The sequence below is a fragment of the Botryllus schlosseri genome, chromosome 6, assembly GCF_051294905.1.
Source record: "Botryllus schlosseri isolate E-star chromosome 6, Bs_hap1, whole genome shotgun sequence".
Lineage (NCBI taxonomy): Eukaryota > Metazoa > Chordata > Ascidiacea > Stolidobranchia > Styelidae > Botryllus > Botryllus schlosseri.
The window spans coordinates 26,709,635-26,724,013 of NC_137241.1; the positions used below are offsets into that span (position 1 = coordinate 26,709,635).

The window sequence follows — 14,379 nt, forward strand, 5'->3', positions numbered from 1 at the left end:
CTAATGTTGTGTGATGTTTGTACGTACAATAGAGCTGTTCAAAAATAACTTCTTTTTTATTTTACTGGGTGGCTACGTGATAAAATTGTTATGTTGCATAAAAAGAACACTGAATCTGGCTTAATTTTAAAAAGTAGAATCAATGATATTAGAGGAGAAAATTTTTGATTTGAAAATAAATGGAGTATTTTTAGTGAGAAATTCTTTCATATGATATAATTATATACTAGTAGTATGTCGACTATTTTTTCATATTCAAAATATTCCACTCTAATAATGTCGCCTCGTCTAGTTGGAATTGAGCCAAATTTGCTATGCTAATTATATTTTACACAATCTAACAATATCATGAGGTAGCCGGTAAAATTCGAAAATATTAATCCAAAATTTTCTCTCATAGCATTGCTATTTCTACTAGTTGGAGTTGAGCCAAATTTGAGTTCTTTTCTGCAATCTGAAAATTTTAAGAAGTAGCCTCCTTTTTGAGATTTTGTCCTTCTTTTGAGATTTTTTTGAAATGTAGGGAAAATTCGACTAACATACAGTAAATCAGCACTGAAGCAACGCTCCGGCGGCTACTTCGGGAGCTAAACAGGAAAGTTGACCTTTTTTAGTCAACCACCTGATAATGTGAAAGAAAAACTGTACCTCTACATAAACATGCATCTGTCAATTCTCTATCAGTTGGTATCTAGACGTGAATTCGTTGGTTCTCTATCAGATAGTATGTAGACGTGAATTTACTGGTTCTCTATATAAGCTATTTGTGAGCTGTCGTCGAGATGTGCTCGTAATAAAAACTGAATGCTTGTATTTGTGATGTATCAGACTGACAAGACAGATATTTGATTTAAAGTTCAAAGATTAGTAAAGTTATCATATCGGCGGCTTGTCTCATCTATCTATAGCATCGGTAAATGAGGCCAGGAACTGTAGGTTAGCTGCCTAAATAAACATGTGCAAAGACTCTGATAGGGAAAAAATAAACGTGTTTGGAAAGCAAGGAATTCGATATCATCCATGCAAGATTGAAAACATAAGTTGAACATGACTTCAATACTGTGACTTGGACTCGGACTCGAGTCATAACGCTATGACTCGGACTTGACCCTCTCAACCAGAGATCTCAAACACGTGGCCCGCGGGCTGCATGCGGCCCGCCAGAGCATTTTGTGCGGCCCGCGACGACATTTTCGATTTTTATTTATTTGACAATATACGTGTCACATATATCTTTTTAGGTTATAAAGTGAAAATTCCCTCTTAAATTGCTCCAAAAACCTGAAACTATTCATCAAACTTCACTATCACATCAATTGCAAACGATGATGACAAATGATGACAAAACCTGACCCTTAGACGATTCGTGACTGAAATTTGTGAGTTGGACTCGGACACGATCTTTCTTAGAATTACTCAGACTCGGGCTACATCGATGGCAAAATGAAATTGACTCGAGTGGAGTGACTCGGGATGCCGTGAATTTGATAGAATCATGGACGCAACAGACTAATCACGTATCAGGGGAATAGTAATAGCCTAGATCAGAAGGTCGCAGCTTGGTATTTCGCTATCCAAGCAAGTTGTTATGGCAACCATTGGCAATCTGTTAGTTACATCTTTGGTCGCTAAACCATGTGGTACGTAGTGGTACGCTGCAACGATGTAACAACAATGGGCCGTTCGACGTTCCGACATTTCAATCAGTAGGAATTGAGAACCCCGGTACTAGAGAATCGATGAGAGTGACGTCGGAGAGAAAGGTTACTAGAGGTCAATGAGGTTTGATCTAACAACTTCCTGCCGCATGCGATAACAAAACGATCCTTGCGCCCAAGAATTCTCTGGCATGCAGGACACTGATAGTGTCTGCGGCCTTTTTCCGAATTTCGTTTGTACATGATTTGTTCTGACCTGGAGGACGTCAACTGGCTGGAAGAGATAAATATACAAATTATCCGGCTAATCAATCAACATCACATCCGCCAGTCATTAGCATTTGCATATTTCCATAAAAAGTTCAACATATAATACGATTCAGTGGGATCGGACAGGTTATGACAAAAATATTTTCTGGAAAGGGCGCCGCATTTCCTATATTACCAGCAGGCTACCTCTACATTACTATCATTGTTTTGCTGTGAATCAAGCTCAAGTGCCTGTGCACTTATGCAGTGTTTAATATGGACGATTGGACGTATTATTAGATTCATCGGGACGATTCACAGGACTTTTAAATAGCCCTTGGATCGTCCAACAACATGACTGCAAGCCCCGTTGATGTCGAGGGTATGGCAAACATCGTATAGCTGGATAATCATATATATATGTATATATCGGCCACAGTGAGTTGCGAGCTGATGTGGCCGGCCACAGAATATTATGTGGAGTTCGCGGCTTTTAAGGAACTTAGAGAGGTTTTCCCACATCTAGCCTACTTGCTATAAAATGTCCTTTCCAGTTCTCTACTAGTTGTCGACGATTACTCCTAAGTCCGGACTTGTCAGTCTAAAATATCCGCGTTTATATCAATATGAACATCTATTATTTAGATCACTGAAATCAATACTTACCAGTTGAGATTGACGGGTCGAAATTCGGACACACTTCGTCGATGCCTCGTTCCGAAACGCGCCTCTATGTATTCATTGCTTCTCGCTTGTTATGCTATGTATTTTTTCTGACGCATTTAGTGTACATGCCTCATGCTCTTTGACGTAGGCGTGTTACACTGGGCAACAATTTTGAACGAAGAATTTGTTGACTTTGATTTGGCACTTGATTTTGATTAATTTGGGCGTGCTGATTCCAAAAATTCCACTGGTTTTCTTCAATCAGGTCAACTTTTTGCTCCACGACATATGCCCAAAATATGCAAATTTACACGAATTTAGCCATATTACTTTTCCATATCATATAAAAACCCACACTTTTACCATATAATAGGTCATATAGTCAAGGGCTCGATTGAATTATGCAAGAAAAGGGTACTGGTATCGATCTAGGCCGATGTTTTCACCCATTTTTAATTAGAGGATGCAGTCATCCGAGGATATTTCACACATATGTTTGATGCAAACTGCAGGATATGGCAGGAAAAATAAACATGACATTTACTATTAGCTATATGTCTAATGCCCCATTCATCTTACCCAGTGTAACCTGAAACTCCTGTACGCTATACAATAATTTGGATCAAGATGAAGATCTTAGGGATAGCAGGCCAAATGATGAAGATTTTGAAATCGAAGTTTATTCAGAACGTAGAATAGTCAATCCACACGGGTTATTGATCCGACATAAGCTTTGGGACTTGGAATAGAAATCTTCAGAACTTTTAACATCCTTATGAAGTGAGAAAAGATTACTTGGCAAGGTAGACAAGGTATCTCACTTTCGATCAGGAGAAACAGCCTCTTCTTCGTAGGCTCATTTCCGGTAGCTTTGAGTATTGGCGTGATACTGGCATTGGCAATTTGGCATGATACCGTTACCATGGATCACTGAAGGAGTTAGGAATCTCGATATACAAGACAAGTGAATGGAAAATGCTTATAGGTAGCTCAAAAAAAGAATCCTAAAGTGTGCTATTCTCCAGAATGACAAAGTCTTAGGTGCAGTAACAATTGCACACTCAGTTAGTCTTCGTGAATAATACAGAACCATTAAGAGTAATACAGAAACATTGAACCATTGCAATATCACGAGCACGATTGTATTATATATGTCGGCTTTGAAATATTGTGTTTTCTAGTGGTCAGACGATGAGGTGGCACATGTAACCCTGATACACATGTGTCACTGCAATATGTTTGTGTCGGACAGCAGACATTCAAAAACGCTAAAGTATCTAAATAATTTCCCTAAAAACCTTGACATAGTCAGAGATGGACAAGGCGAAAATATTCCTCAACATCTGAAGACACCAGAGTAGATACCAAAGTAAGATACTAGATTAGATTGGAGCTTACATATGTAAGCTGACTATTGCTCGAGTATAAAACTAGACAACCTACGGAATTATAGGTTATTAGCGTAAATTTGGACCCTGAAACTCGCACTTTGTTTGTCATGTAGAAGCAGTATCAGTTTAAATCAACCAAATAAAGCAGTGCAAATGTTTATTCGATGTCTATTGATTTACTTTCGACTGCTTGTGGCTTTTGAAACGTTTTATACAATAAACACATGACAATAAAATAGTGCTTTATGTGGGTTATGAGACAATTTGGTGGGTGCCTAACCCAAAAAAATTGACGTGATAGAGAAAAATGGACGTCATTTTTTAATTCAGCGCCCAAAAGTTAGTCAAAATCAATTGTCTGATCAAAGTCAACAAAAATAGTGTTGACCAGTGTTATTTAGGGTTGCCGTACGTATTCTTTTAAGAGGATTTTTCCTCTTTTTTGAAAGTGTTCCCGGAGGACGCCTAAATGTCCTCTTTTTTCAAATGTTTGTTAAATGTACGTGGAAATTGGACTGAGATATAGTAAATCAGCGCTCAAGTGACTTCCGGCGGGTTTTTCGGGACTTGAGCCAGAGAAATGACCTTTTTTTTAGTGAACCAACGAAAAAGCTCATAGAAATTCGATATATCGGGAGTTGAGCCGGAAAGTTTACCTTTTTTAGTCAACCATCCACAAAATCGGGAAGAATTTACCATTTTCCCGATTTTACTCCAGCATTCTAAGTCTGAAAATTGATATTAATATAATGACGCAATCATCTCACTGATTCGTATGACGGAATAGTGAATAATTCGGCATTATACCAGAGTACTCATTTTGAAAGAGGGAAACAAACTCTTCCTGAATTTGCCGCACCAGTGAAATTTAAGAACAAATTCTGCACAGCGGGAACCTTCAGAATCAAAATTAACGAAAGTTGTTATCACGACAAATGCATACAACTCAAAAGCATGGAAAGTTCAAGACAATGAGAAATTTCCTGCTTTATTTCTGATACATTATATATATTATATTCTAATACACTTATTGCACGTCGCATTGATGTTTCTGCATGACGCAGTCCAGTTAAAAAACAATGCTTTGATTTTCCTTAGAAAGTGTGTTACCTGCGACTTTGCCCTTTGGTACATTGTATTATGTTGCCAAATGTCGCGAAATGGTATACTGTCGAAAAAACTAATTTTCTTTAAAAAATTTTCTTAGCTTCCAAATAAAACTGTTCTTAAACGTATTGTAGGCTAATTCGTTGTGTACGCTATCTCCATAATAGACAATGGTCTATATGTCATGGGTGGCCAACCCGTGGCCCTCGAGGTAATTTTCAAAATTAGATATATTATCAAAACTGAATTGCCCAGGTAATTCATTGTGAACGTGCGAGGCCAACCAAAAATTTGATTACCGTGCGATCGTGAGACGTTGATAACCAAAATATCAGTTCCGACACATTGGCGTAGCCAGGAGCTATTGTTCGTAGCCACATTTTCGTAGATCTTCTTATATTACCTTGAAGTAGAATATTTTCCGGCAGAATTATTTAACATGGAATTTTGGTTCGCGTCTCGCGCGATTTATTGTCACTCAATCTCTTGCTTTTAATAGTGGCATCCTTCGTGAAAATTACAAATAATTCTACAAAATTGAGTCTAGCTATATTAACAATTATGAGAGAACATGTCATCCAACATGCGACTTCGTGTGTGAACTCGCAGAAACATCGTCAGGCTTGAAACGTTGGCACAAAATCATGGTCGCATGTTGTCCGAAACGTTCAATATAGATATGTCCAGGCCCAGAATAGCGAACTGAGCCCAGCGGTATACCGCAATATATGCAAGTCACAATATTAATAATGGCGCGCGATGGTTCGTAACTTGTATGTGGCCCTTTGGCCGAAAAGATTGGCCACCCCTGCACTATGTACTACGACCCGACGAAAGAAAGACGTACCAAATTTCCAAATCAATTTTCGCATGTATGGTAAAATGCTGCAAATGCACGTGTATGCATAAATTGGGTTTAGGATCAGTATCAGTTAAAAGGTTGTACTCAATTTATACCGCGGTATAAGTCTGAGTTAGGTTGTGGTTTCGTGGGCGAGGGTTATATATTCACACCCGTAAATCAGGGGTGGTACACGGGTGGACAAACACACCCTTTCCGCTGGGAGTGTTAGTCATATCTTATTGTGGGTCGCGCAATAGTCCACGGGAGTGAACTGCAATTTGACTTCCGAATTTGATTGCAGATGTCGGAGTCATGTACCTGCGATTTGGGCGATAGAGAACATCTTATCTGAAAATCATATAAATGAATAAATCGCTACCGTGGGTTTATTGCTAATGCCCACAGTTCCGCATGATTGACAGTTCTGTCAGAATGAACTTGAACACGATATGAGGACTTGATCAGCCTGATAACTTGACTCCGATATCGTCAGCTACGTTTATAAGCCAAAATGTATGGTACTCTTCAACTTGAAATCTTTTAGATTTTTCATGAAAACAATAAATAACACCCACCTGTCTGTTCATTGTATCGCATCGTACCTGATTGTCGCATTGAAATAATATAACCGCTGGTTTGATCATACTAGTCGAGTGACACACTATACTTTTATGTGCCTTTGTGTATCTCGTGTTTAGTGTAGCCTCGGCCGCTGAGTATCGCACGTGAGATTGATTCATTGATTGCTTACGTGTTGACTAGACGTTAAACCAGGTCTGAGCAAAGTGCGGCCCGCGGGCCAAATGCGGCCCGCGGAGCTATTCTGTGCAGCCTGCGAAAGGTTGCTTGGAATTCAAAACATAAAACCTTCTTTTGAAGGGTGATGCGTGAACTAAAATCATAGGCTGTATCTTCTGAACAGGAAATTCGTTAATTTGAAGCCCGTTCATTAATATGCTACGATTACAATCCACGTATACCTCGTATGCGTAATTCAGATTCAAAATAAAGTGAATGCAGCAAAGTATGAGTAGAAAATATAGTCACAAGAATCACTCTTTCCATACAGTTTATTTAGTTCAAAACTTTTTTGTTGCCATTATCACACTACGCTTTATACGGTCTGTGTTTCAAATTGTTACGTGATACTTTTCCAAATATACCAAATTTGTAAAACAAGAAATTCAAAGAAGGTTTGTAGCACTAAATAATATTAGTATACTGGAGCCAACCACTCCTTTCAGTCTGTGCCGAGTAGGTCGCCGAGATTAAGGATTTAAATTAAAGTCGGTCTTATGACAAAACACGATTACAGTCAATCGGTCAAGGAAGGGCGAATTTCAAAAAAACTGCAAGTTTCGCTCAACATCAAGACTATATTTCTCCAAGCTGCACAGTGTACACTGCTCGGGAGGCAGCGACGAAGACAATATACTTTGTACTATCCCAAATACATCTCAGTGTAGTGGTTCTCAAACGGGCGGTGAAAGTGTCTGAAGTGGGGCGCGAGGCCGCAATTAAATGAATTTTTGCCCACCCCTGCGTTAAACGGACGGACGTTTTCCATTTGGCGGCAAATCACATGCGACGGCGAAGATAAAGGTTGACTTTTGTTGTTGTGTTGCAGTTGTGCCCTTGTGGTGGTAACTTATGTTTTAATCTTTGTGATAAACTTCGCATCTCGTAGTGACACCTAGTGGCCACGTAAGATATTTTGACCTCTTTCGAACCAGACGAGGCATAAGGCCCACTTACGCTTGCGTGAAAGCCAGTAACCGTAGTAACGGATTGATATTTCGATTTTGACTCTGGGATGCCGTTTAGAGGTGCTCAAGTCCAACGAAACTGAGTTCCGAAAATGGATATGTACAATAATATACAATTCAACAGAACCCGAATATTTTCGGATGACACTCGTCAGGGTTAATCATCAGCAACAGGCATGGAATTGGAAAGAACAATGTAAATTAGCTTTTTCGATTTGAATCGCTTCTGCCGTTATTTGGAAACGATAGATACTATCAAATACAAGCAAATGTTGATATACAGTGTTATTTCCAATTCTCTACTAATTACCAGTGCTGGGATCAAGTCACTACCTTCGAGTCACGAGTCATTTCGAGTCATTGCACATTTTGACTCGAGTCAAGTCAAGTCAATCGATTTTCGAAGGTGAATCGAGTCAAGTCAAGTCAATCGATATTTGGAGGGGAATCGAGTCAAGTCGAGTCAAGTCAAGTCAAGTCACGAGTCAAGTCACAATTCAAGTCAAGTTGCCTTTTCGAAGTTGAGGCATGATTGCGTCATTGCATTATGTTAGCTGTCTGAAATACAGATTGAGTGTTCATTGATTTTGAACTGATGAAAGAATATAGAGTTGAATATATACACGCAAGAAGTCGCTGTCTCGCTAAAAATACGTAAGCATAGCCTTAGTTTGTAGTTACCAGCTAAAATATAGAACAGAGAAACGAATTGATAAGATGCAATACATTACATTACCCATTTACATATTGATATGATACAAATCGAGCCTGCGACAATGGTTGAGGACTAAATAGACTATATTCGAATTCAATTTCAATAAAACAGGAGGTTTGGTTAAGGTAAGAATAGAAAACAGAAATAGACATTTTGCTATCGAATGACTTCACTCCACTAGTTTACGACAACGTAAGCTGTAAGATTTGATCACTTCGTTTGCGGTCAATTTATTTGTGAGAGAACAATGGAGGCTCAGTAAAACGCACGATCATTGATAAGATCACGATAGGGAAAGAGAGAGTGAAAAGACGGCTGAAACCCTTTGATTGGATTAACCATCTCCTGTCTTGGAAATGCACTTTATCTAACATAGGTCATAAAAGAAGAAAATATGAGATGGTATCTGCTTTTCAATTAGCCTGTAAATATGGAGTTGATGATTCAAATACCTTGAAATTCCTTTCAAAACTATTTCATTATATCACACCGAATCCTGATCCTTAGTTTTTAGACATTAGTAAGTTATCCACTAAGTATAACTTATTTGGACTTTTAATAGTGGCCGGACAAACTTTCAGAAACCAATATCCAACTCGCCCTTCATGTAACAATGGTGTCGAGATACCATCGATATTGTTGGCAGTGTTGATTGTTCCCTGTTGCGTACAGTTATACACATAAGTTTACCTATATTGCATACGTGTGTACTGTATAGCCTATACGTAGTTTACATACTCTAACCTCGTAAATGAATAACCATTAGGCAGTCGTTACCGAATCGTTCATCCCCTTGTCGAGACAAACTGTGATCAATTGCACTGCCCCTGCCCAATAGTACATAGATATAACTTCCTGTGACGAGTGCGTTCCGGCATTGTAGAGCCCATTGTAACCTGATGTAAATGTGGTGTAGATCAGGGATGGCCAATACGTCGTTCACGATTGACCGGCCTCTGCAGGAGGATCGCGTCGAATATAGTGGTCATTTTAATGGTAATCCCCCAATGAGCCATATGTAGCAATTCCGAATAATTGTGACGGGATAATAGAAACTCGTGTAATATTATAACACCGGCTCTAATAACACGACGTGTCATACATGCCGCGACTATAAATTTGCTTTCCACTAAATACGGAACACCTCGAAATTGGATTCTTTCGCACTCATATATCGGCCTTCTCGTTTGTAATTTTTACTTTGACGATCCTAAGGTTCAAAACCACTGCGTCAAGCTAACCTTCGGCCAATTGGGAGACTGCGTGCGTTCAGCTCTCTTAACATGATAAATTCCTCATTTTGGAAAAGTGGTCAATGTTATGATGAATCAATAACCTGACTGAATCATTGGACGGAATAATATGTAAATTGGAATTTTTCTTCAGTTCTCTTTTTAAAAGTGGGAAACAAACTCTTCCTGAAATTGCTACTCATGAGTTTTATTGATTGGAAACATAAACAGTACAAGTATCAAGACAAAGTATACATTGTGACCTTTTTGTAACTAACAAACTACTGTAGTCGATAGGGTGTCCTTCAAAAAACTGCCAGTCGATCACATTTACACAGGAGTTGGCCTGGTATAACATAGCGCAAATATTACAAGTATGTCATATAAATGAATTTCATGAGTTGACTAAGTGGTGATTTTGTGCTACAAGTTCGAAAGTCAAGACATTATTTCTCCGATTCAGTAGGCTCTTGAGATAAAGTGATCGGAACCTCGGTATTTTCTGTCTTTGTCCCGCATTGCTTATCCGAGTCAGGAGGATAGACGTCCCCACCAATGTCAAACGCGTAAACGTAAACTATCCATTTGCTCTTTTCGCCTTCATTTGATGTCAGCGAGAGTGTATATGTATCGCCTAGCGGCTTGGAGTAAAAATATTTTGTTCCCGACGAGGCTTGCATTGTGATCAGAACATATCCATTTGCACTAATGAGTCTTTCCCTGCATTAAAAGTGGGTAATAGCTAATTTGATTTAAGGAAATTAGTGACCAGAATGCAGAGAGTGGGAGAGGAAGAGATCATTAATGAATAGTGTATGCGGAAATATTCATACTTTACTATACAGCCTACTTCGCAATACTTTGAATACACAAATTCTACGCTGATTTCGGTCATTGCAGCAGGTTGTATCGCTCACAGTATTTCCAAGAAATGTAATGTCGCTTTATGTTCGATATTGAAATAAGTATATTTATATTCATCATATTCATAGCTTTCCGAACAATATGATTAATCACTATGTTTTCTGTGAATATTTAGGTCTTTTAGGACTATGTCAGGTAATCTAGTTAGCGCGCCAGCCCTTCTCGGCACTGGTGTCTCTGATTACAAAAGCAGGATATATCACTGGAACTAGGGTTAGTGAGCCTCGTCTAATTAAGAGATGCCAGTTGATATGTGTAAGTCAAAAGGCGAATAAAATAAGTCTTCATCAATTAGCAACGATACCGAATAATATCTAAATAATGATGGCTAGAATTGACAGATGACAATGTAGCCAACTCTAATGGACTGTCTGGTCATAGAAAATGTATGCTGTTAATGATACATTTATGATGCCAACGACAAACGACATGAGATGTTACAAAATGATTCGGAATACATCTCATTTTCAGTTGTATAAAATAAACCAGACACACCATATCAAAGGCTATCGTGATCTGTCCAACTTTCGTTGCTTCCAATGTTTTCACGCATGCACACTTGCACAATGCACAGCCATTGCACTTTTTGGGGGCGTTACCATATATGTAAAAATTACATTCAACATAACAAGGCACAGCTCTAATGAAGTCAATGTTCGGACTCACAACCAATTGCATGTCATTAAATTCGGTTAAATTGTCACACCACAGAAAGTTACAGACGCAGCGTATATTTCTGCAACAGCACGGTTTATACGTGCTTGTTTCGCAATATCTGCTATGAAGATACGTCGAGGATGTTGATTGAAATTGTAATATTGGAAGAGACATAACTAGGCCCAATGTACACTTTACATACTTGATATTCCTGTTGGTACCGGTTTGCAATGTGATCTCACTTTGATCGAGATCACACGTCACAAATACCGATGGCTTTTTTCTGGGTTGAAAACTCCAATACTCTTCTTCTTGAATAAATTGCCCGATCCACTGCGCCTAAATGATAATGACTGCGTTTTCGCCGCGGCACAATACTTCCCGCAAGCTGCGGCAGACTTTAGCCATGTATTGTATTATTTAGGACGCAGCAATATCAATAACCGCACTTGTGTAGATTCGTCATAATCGATGTCCAGAACAATCAACTCGCCGGGCTTTGGATTCTTAGTCGTCCAATTTCTACCGGTAAGATGTTCTTTGATGATGAGAATTTTCTTCTTCACAAGATCCACCCTGGAAAGGATTATCTTTAAAAAGCATCGACGAGCAGCTCGTGCGGAAGATGGCTGCGGGGTTTTGAGTTACCCCACCCCTAAAATTCGCTCAAAATTATTCAGGCGTACGATAAATAGCTTGTTTCAGCTGTGTTCATGTTCATGTTCGGACAAATGTAGGCTTACTTGGGTGGTATTGAAATATGTTCAGGATTTGGATTCGGAGACGGAGTTGAAATCAGCACAAGATGACTATGCCCAACATGATAAGAATAAGAAGTGGGCCCATAGACCTAGAATTGCATTCCAATCATCTGGGACTGTTTGCTTACTCTCCTTCCTGGTTACTTGGATCCAAAGACCACTCAGTTGGAATATCTGATAAAACAAGCTTTCCGTCGACCTCAGTAATAAATTTCTGCTTATTTGGCAACTGGAAGAAGTAGCCGCCTTGCATTCCAACATTCGCATAGAAAATCCTAAATAAAGAATAGATATGTAGTAGCAGCAATATTCTTACATAATTATCACTTAAAAGCACACACATATATACAATATGCAAAATGTAACTAGTGATGGTGCGAACCCCTGAAAGGTTCTGGTTCTTGTGAATGCGAACTTTACCACGAACCTATGACGTTACGTGATATCATATCGCTAATTTTAACCCTACAATTCCGTAAAGTAATGTCGCTGCGACTCTGGCCACATTATGCCACAACGCTGCAGTAAAAGCTAACTTTTTAAGCATGACCAAATGTAGCATTTGGAATAATCAGATGCTATAATAATTCCATAAAATCAATATCTTCCGTCGCCTTGTCAACAATGTCGACAAGGGCTTGCAAGGAAATACATAAGCTTACGCTTCAACAGTCCAAGCTGGACCGCACAATGTATTCAGACTAGGGTTGCATTTAAAACAAATGGTTGTTTAAAATACTTTATTTAAAACTTGTTTTAAACAGTGATTTAAACAAAGGCCATTAAAAAAATGTGGTTTTTTCAAGTTGTATAATTTTGCCATAATTGTGTAAATGCTTTCCGAAAACATGTTGTATGAGCCTATGGACGATTACCACCCAATATAGCCGGCCTATACGATATGGGATGGCTGGAACCCTCGAAATAGTCGGATTTACAGCTATAGTACGTAGATATAGGTCATTGGTACGGACTGAATGTTTTGATGATGATGACCGCCGACCCTAAAAATGACGATGCAGTCCTGATGAAGGATATTTTTTGTCCGTATATGACAGGGGTTGGAAGCCTATTTCATCAAAGGAGCTATATTTACCCTACATTTTCAATTGTCAATGTCAAGTCAATCTATTATGACGTCATCGTTGAATATTCGTGACGTCATGTCTTTAAAAAAACATTATTTAAACAAGGGCCTTATTTTAAACATGTTTGTTTTAAATTCATTTTTGTTTTGAATGCAACCTTAATTCAGACTATTTCTATACATTGATGTTGGTCAGTGTGAAATACAGGTATCTATACTCGGTTCTTGGTACAGATATCACTTCAAAATGAAGTTGTAAAGTAGCCAACCCCCCGATCGGATGGATTTGGTTTTTATGACACAATTAACGTATCAAATCGAGTATATAGATCATGTTCGCCTGATAGAGTTTTTACATTAGACAACGATTCGTACTTTATATCAATTTCGTTGATGTCAATCATTGATGATAATGATTGTTAATGCGGGCCAAGCTCACAACAGATAGTCACTAAATATTCACAAAGGGTGTGCTGGATATTTTGGGCAAACGTTTCTAACAAAGCAACTAAAACTTTTGAAAAAGGCAAGATGTATGCTCGTTTTGCTGATTTTTTCACGCTGCCAGCACCATCCAGAGAGTGGTGCGAAATTTAAATGGAAAAAAGTTCAACCAAAGACGTTATGATGACATGAAAAATTGTAGTAAATGAGAAGGTACACAGTGCACCTACCAAGGTTCGTTTGCGGACGCGAACCTCCGAATTTCTGAGGCTCACACACAACGCGAAAGAGCACATTGCATTGACCACGGTTTAGATGCAGGAAACGTTCATATACTTACGAGTTTGTTCCGTCATCCGGCTCCATGGTGAGATTGTTAGACCCGTCATATGTTATGTATAACTTGTGGTGGCAGTCGTCATTATCATTCAAGCGAAAACGCCAGCGCGGTTCCGGACCTTCAGTGTTCCTTTCCCACACAAAAAAGTTGTTCTTGTTCGAAGTGCCTACCGAAATCGCAGAACCTTTCGAAAGTCCTTCCATCAGCCAGAACAGTTTAGGGACGCTACTTTTCTTCCAAACTTGAACAAACACATCACCGTTCGTCTTTTTTGCAGGTTCGCTTTCTGGATGGCGATTTTTTACGTCTTCTGATACGGCCTCTCCTGCAGATCGCACGCATATATTACCCATTATAACAACGTGACAATTCCAATTCGAACACCGATATGCCTGCTGCCTTTGCTAAAGCTTAACGACATATACAATAAAAGTAAGTTGGAACAGTTCGGAATATATCGATATTGCAACCATCCTATTTCCGGTATCTAATCAATCGCTGCGTATATAATGAGGCAGGCATTGTGTCGATTGAACTG

The 14,379-nt window shown here is 38.9% G+C and overlaps 2 protein-coding genes and 1 long non-coding RNA gene across 3 annotated transcripts in view; 1 reads left to right on the top strand and 2 right to left on the bottom strand.

Annotated features, from left to right (window-relative positions):
• Window positions 1-14,379, top strand: part of LOC145440486 (uncharacterized) — a 243,284-nt gene that overhangs the window by 178,202 nt on the left and 50,703 nt on the right. The window lies entirely within an intron of this gene.
• LOC145440510 (uncharacterized) overlaps window positions 1-14,379 on the bottom strand; it is an 87,861-nt gene that overhangs the window by 65,268 nt on the left and 8,214 nt on the right. The window lies entirely within an intron of this gene.
• On the bottom strand, window positions 9,816-14,346 carry LOC145440495 (uncharacterized). Its single transcript, XM_080318115.1, has 5 exons — window positions 13,842-14,346; window positions 12,099-12,245; window positions 11,659-11,785; window positions 11,412-11,548; window positions 9,816-10,348 (listed from the first exon to the last, which is right to left on the bottom strand). Exons 1-5 carry the CDS (start codon window positions 14,192-14,194, stop codon window positions 10,075-10,077), a joined length of 1,038 nt encoding a protein of 345 aa, XP_080174241.1. The 5' UTR covers window positions 14,195-14,346; the 3' UTR covers window positions 9,816-10,074.

What these genes read in the sequence shown, in the direction of transcription:
- LOC145440495 (XM_080318115.1), bottom strand. Translation starts at nt 14,194, where the DNA reads ATGGGTAATATATGCGTGCGATCTGCAGGAGAGGCCGTATCAGAAGAC. An exon ending in CCAAGTAACCAGGAAGGAGA is followed by an intron (nt 11,786 to 12,098) that starts GTAAGCAAACAG and finishes AATCCTTTCCAG; the next exon opens with GGTGGATCTTGTGAAGAAGA. An exon ending in GGTACCAACAGGAATATCAA is followed by an intron (nt 10,349 to 11,411) that starts GTATGTAAAGTG and finishes CTTTTAATGCAG; the next exon opens with GGAAAGACTCATTAGTGCAA.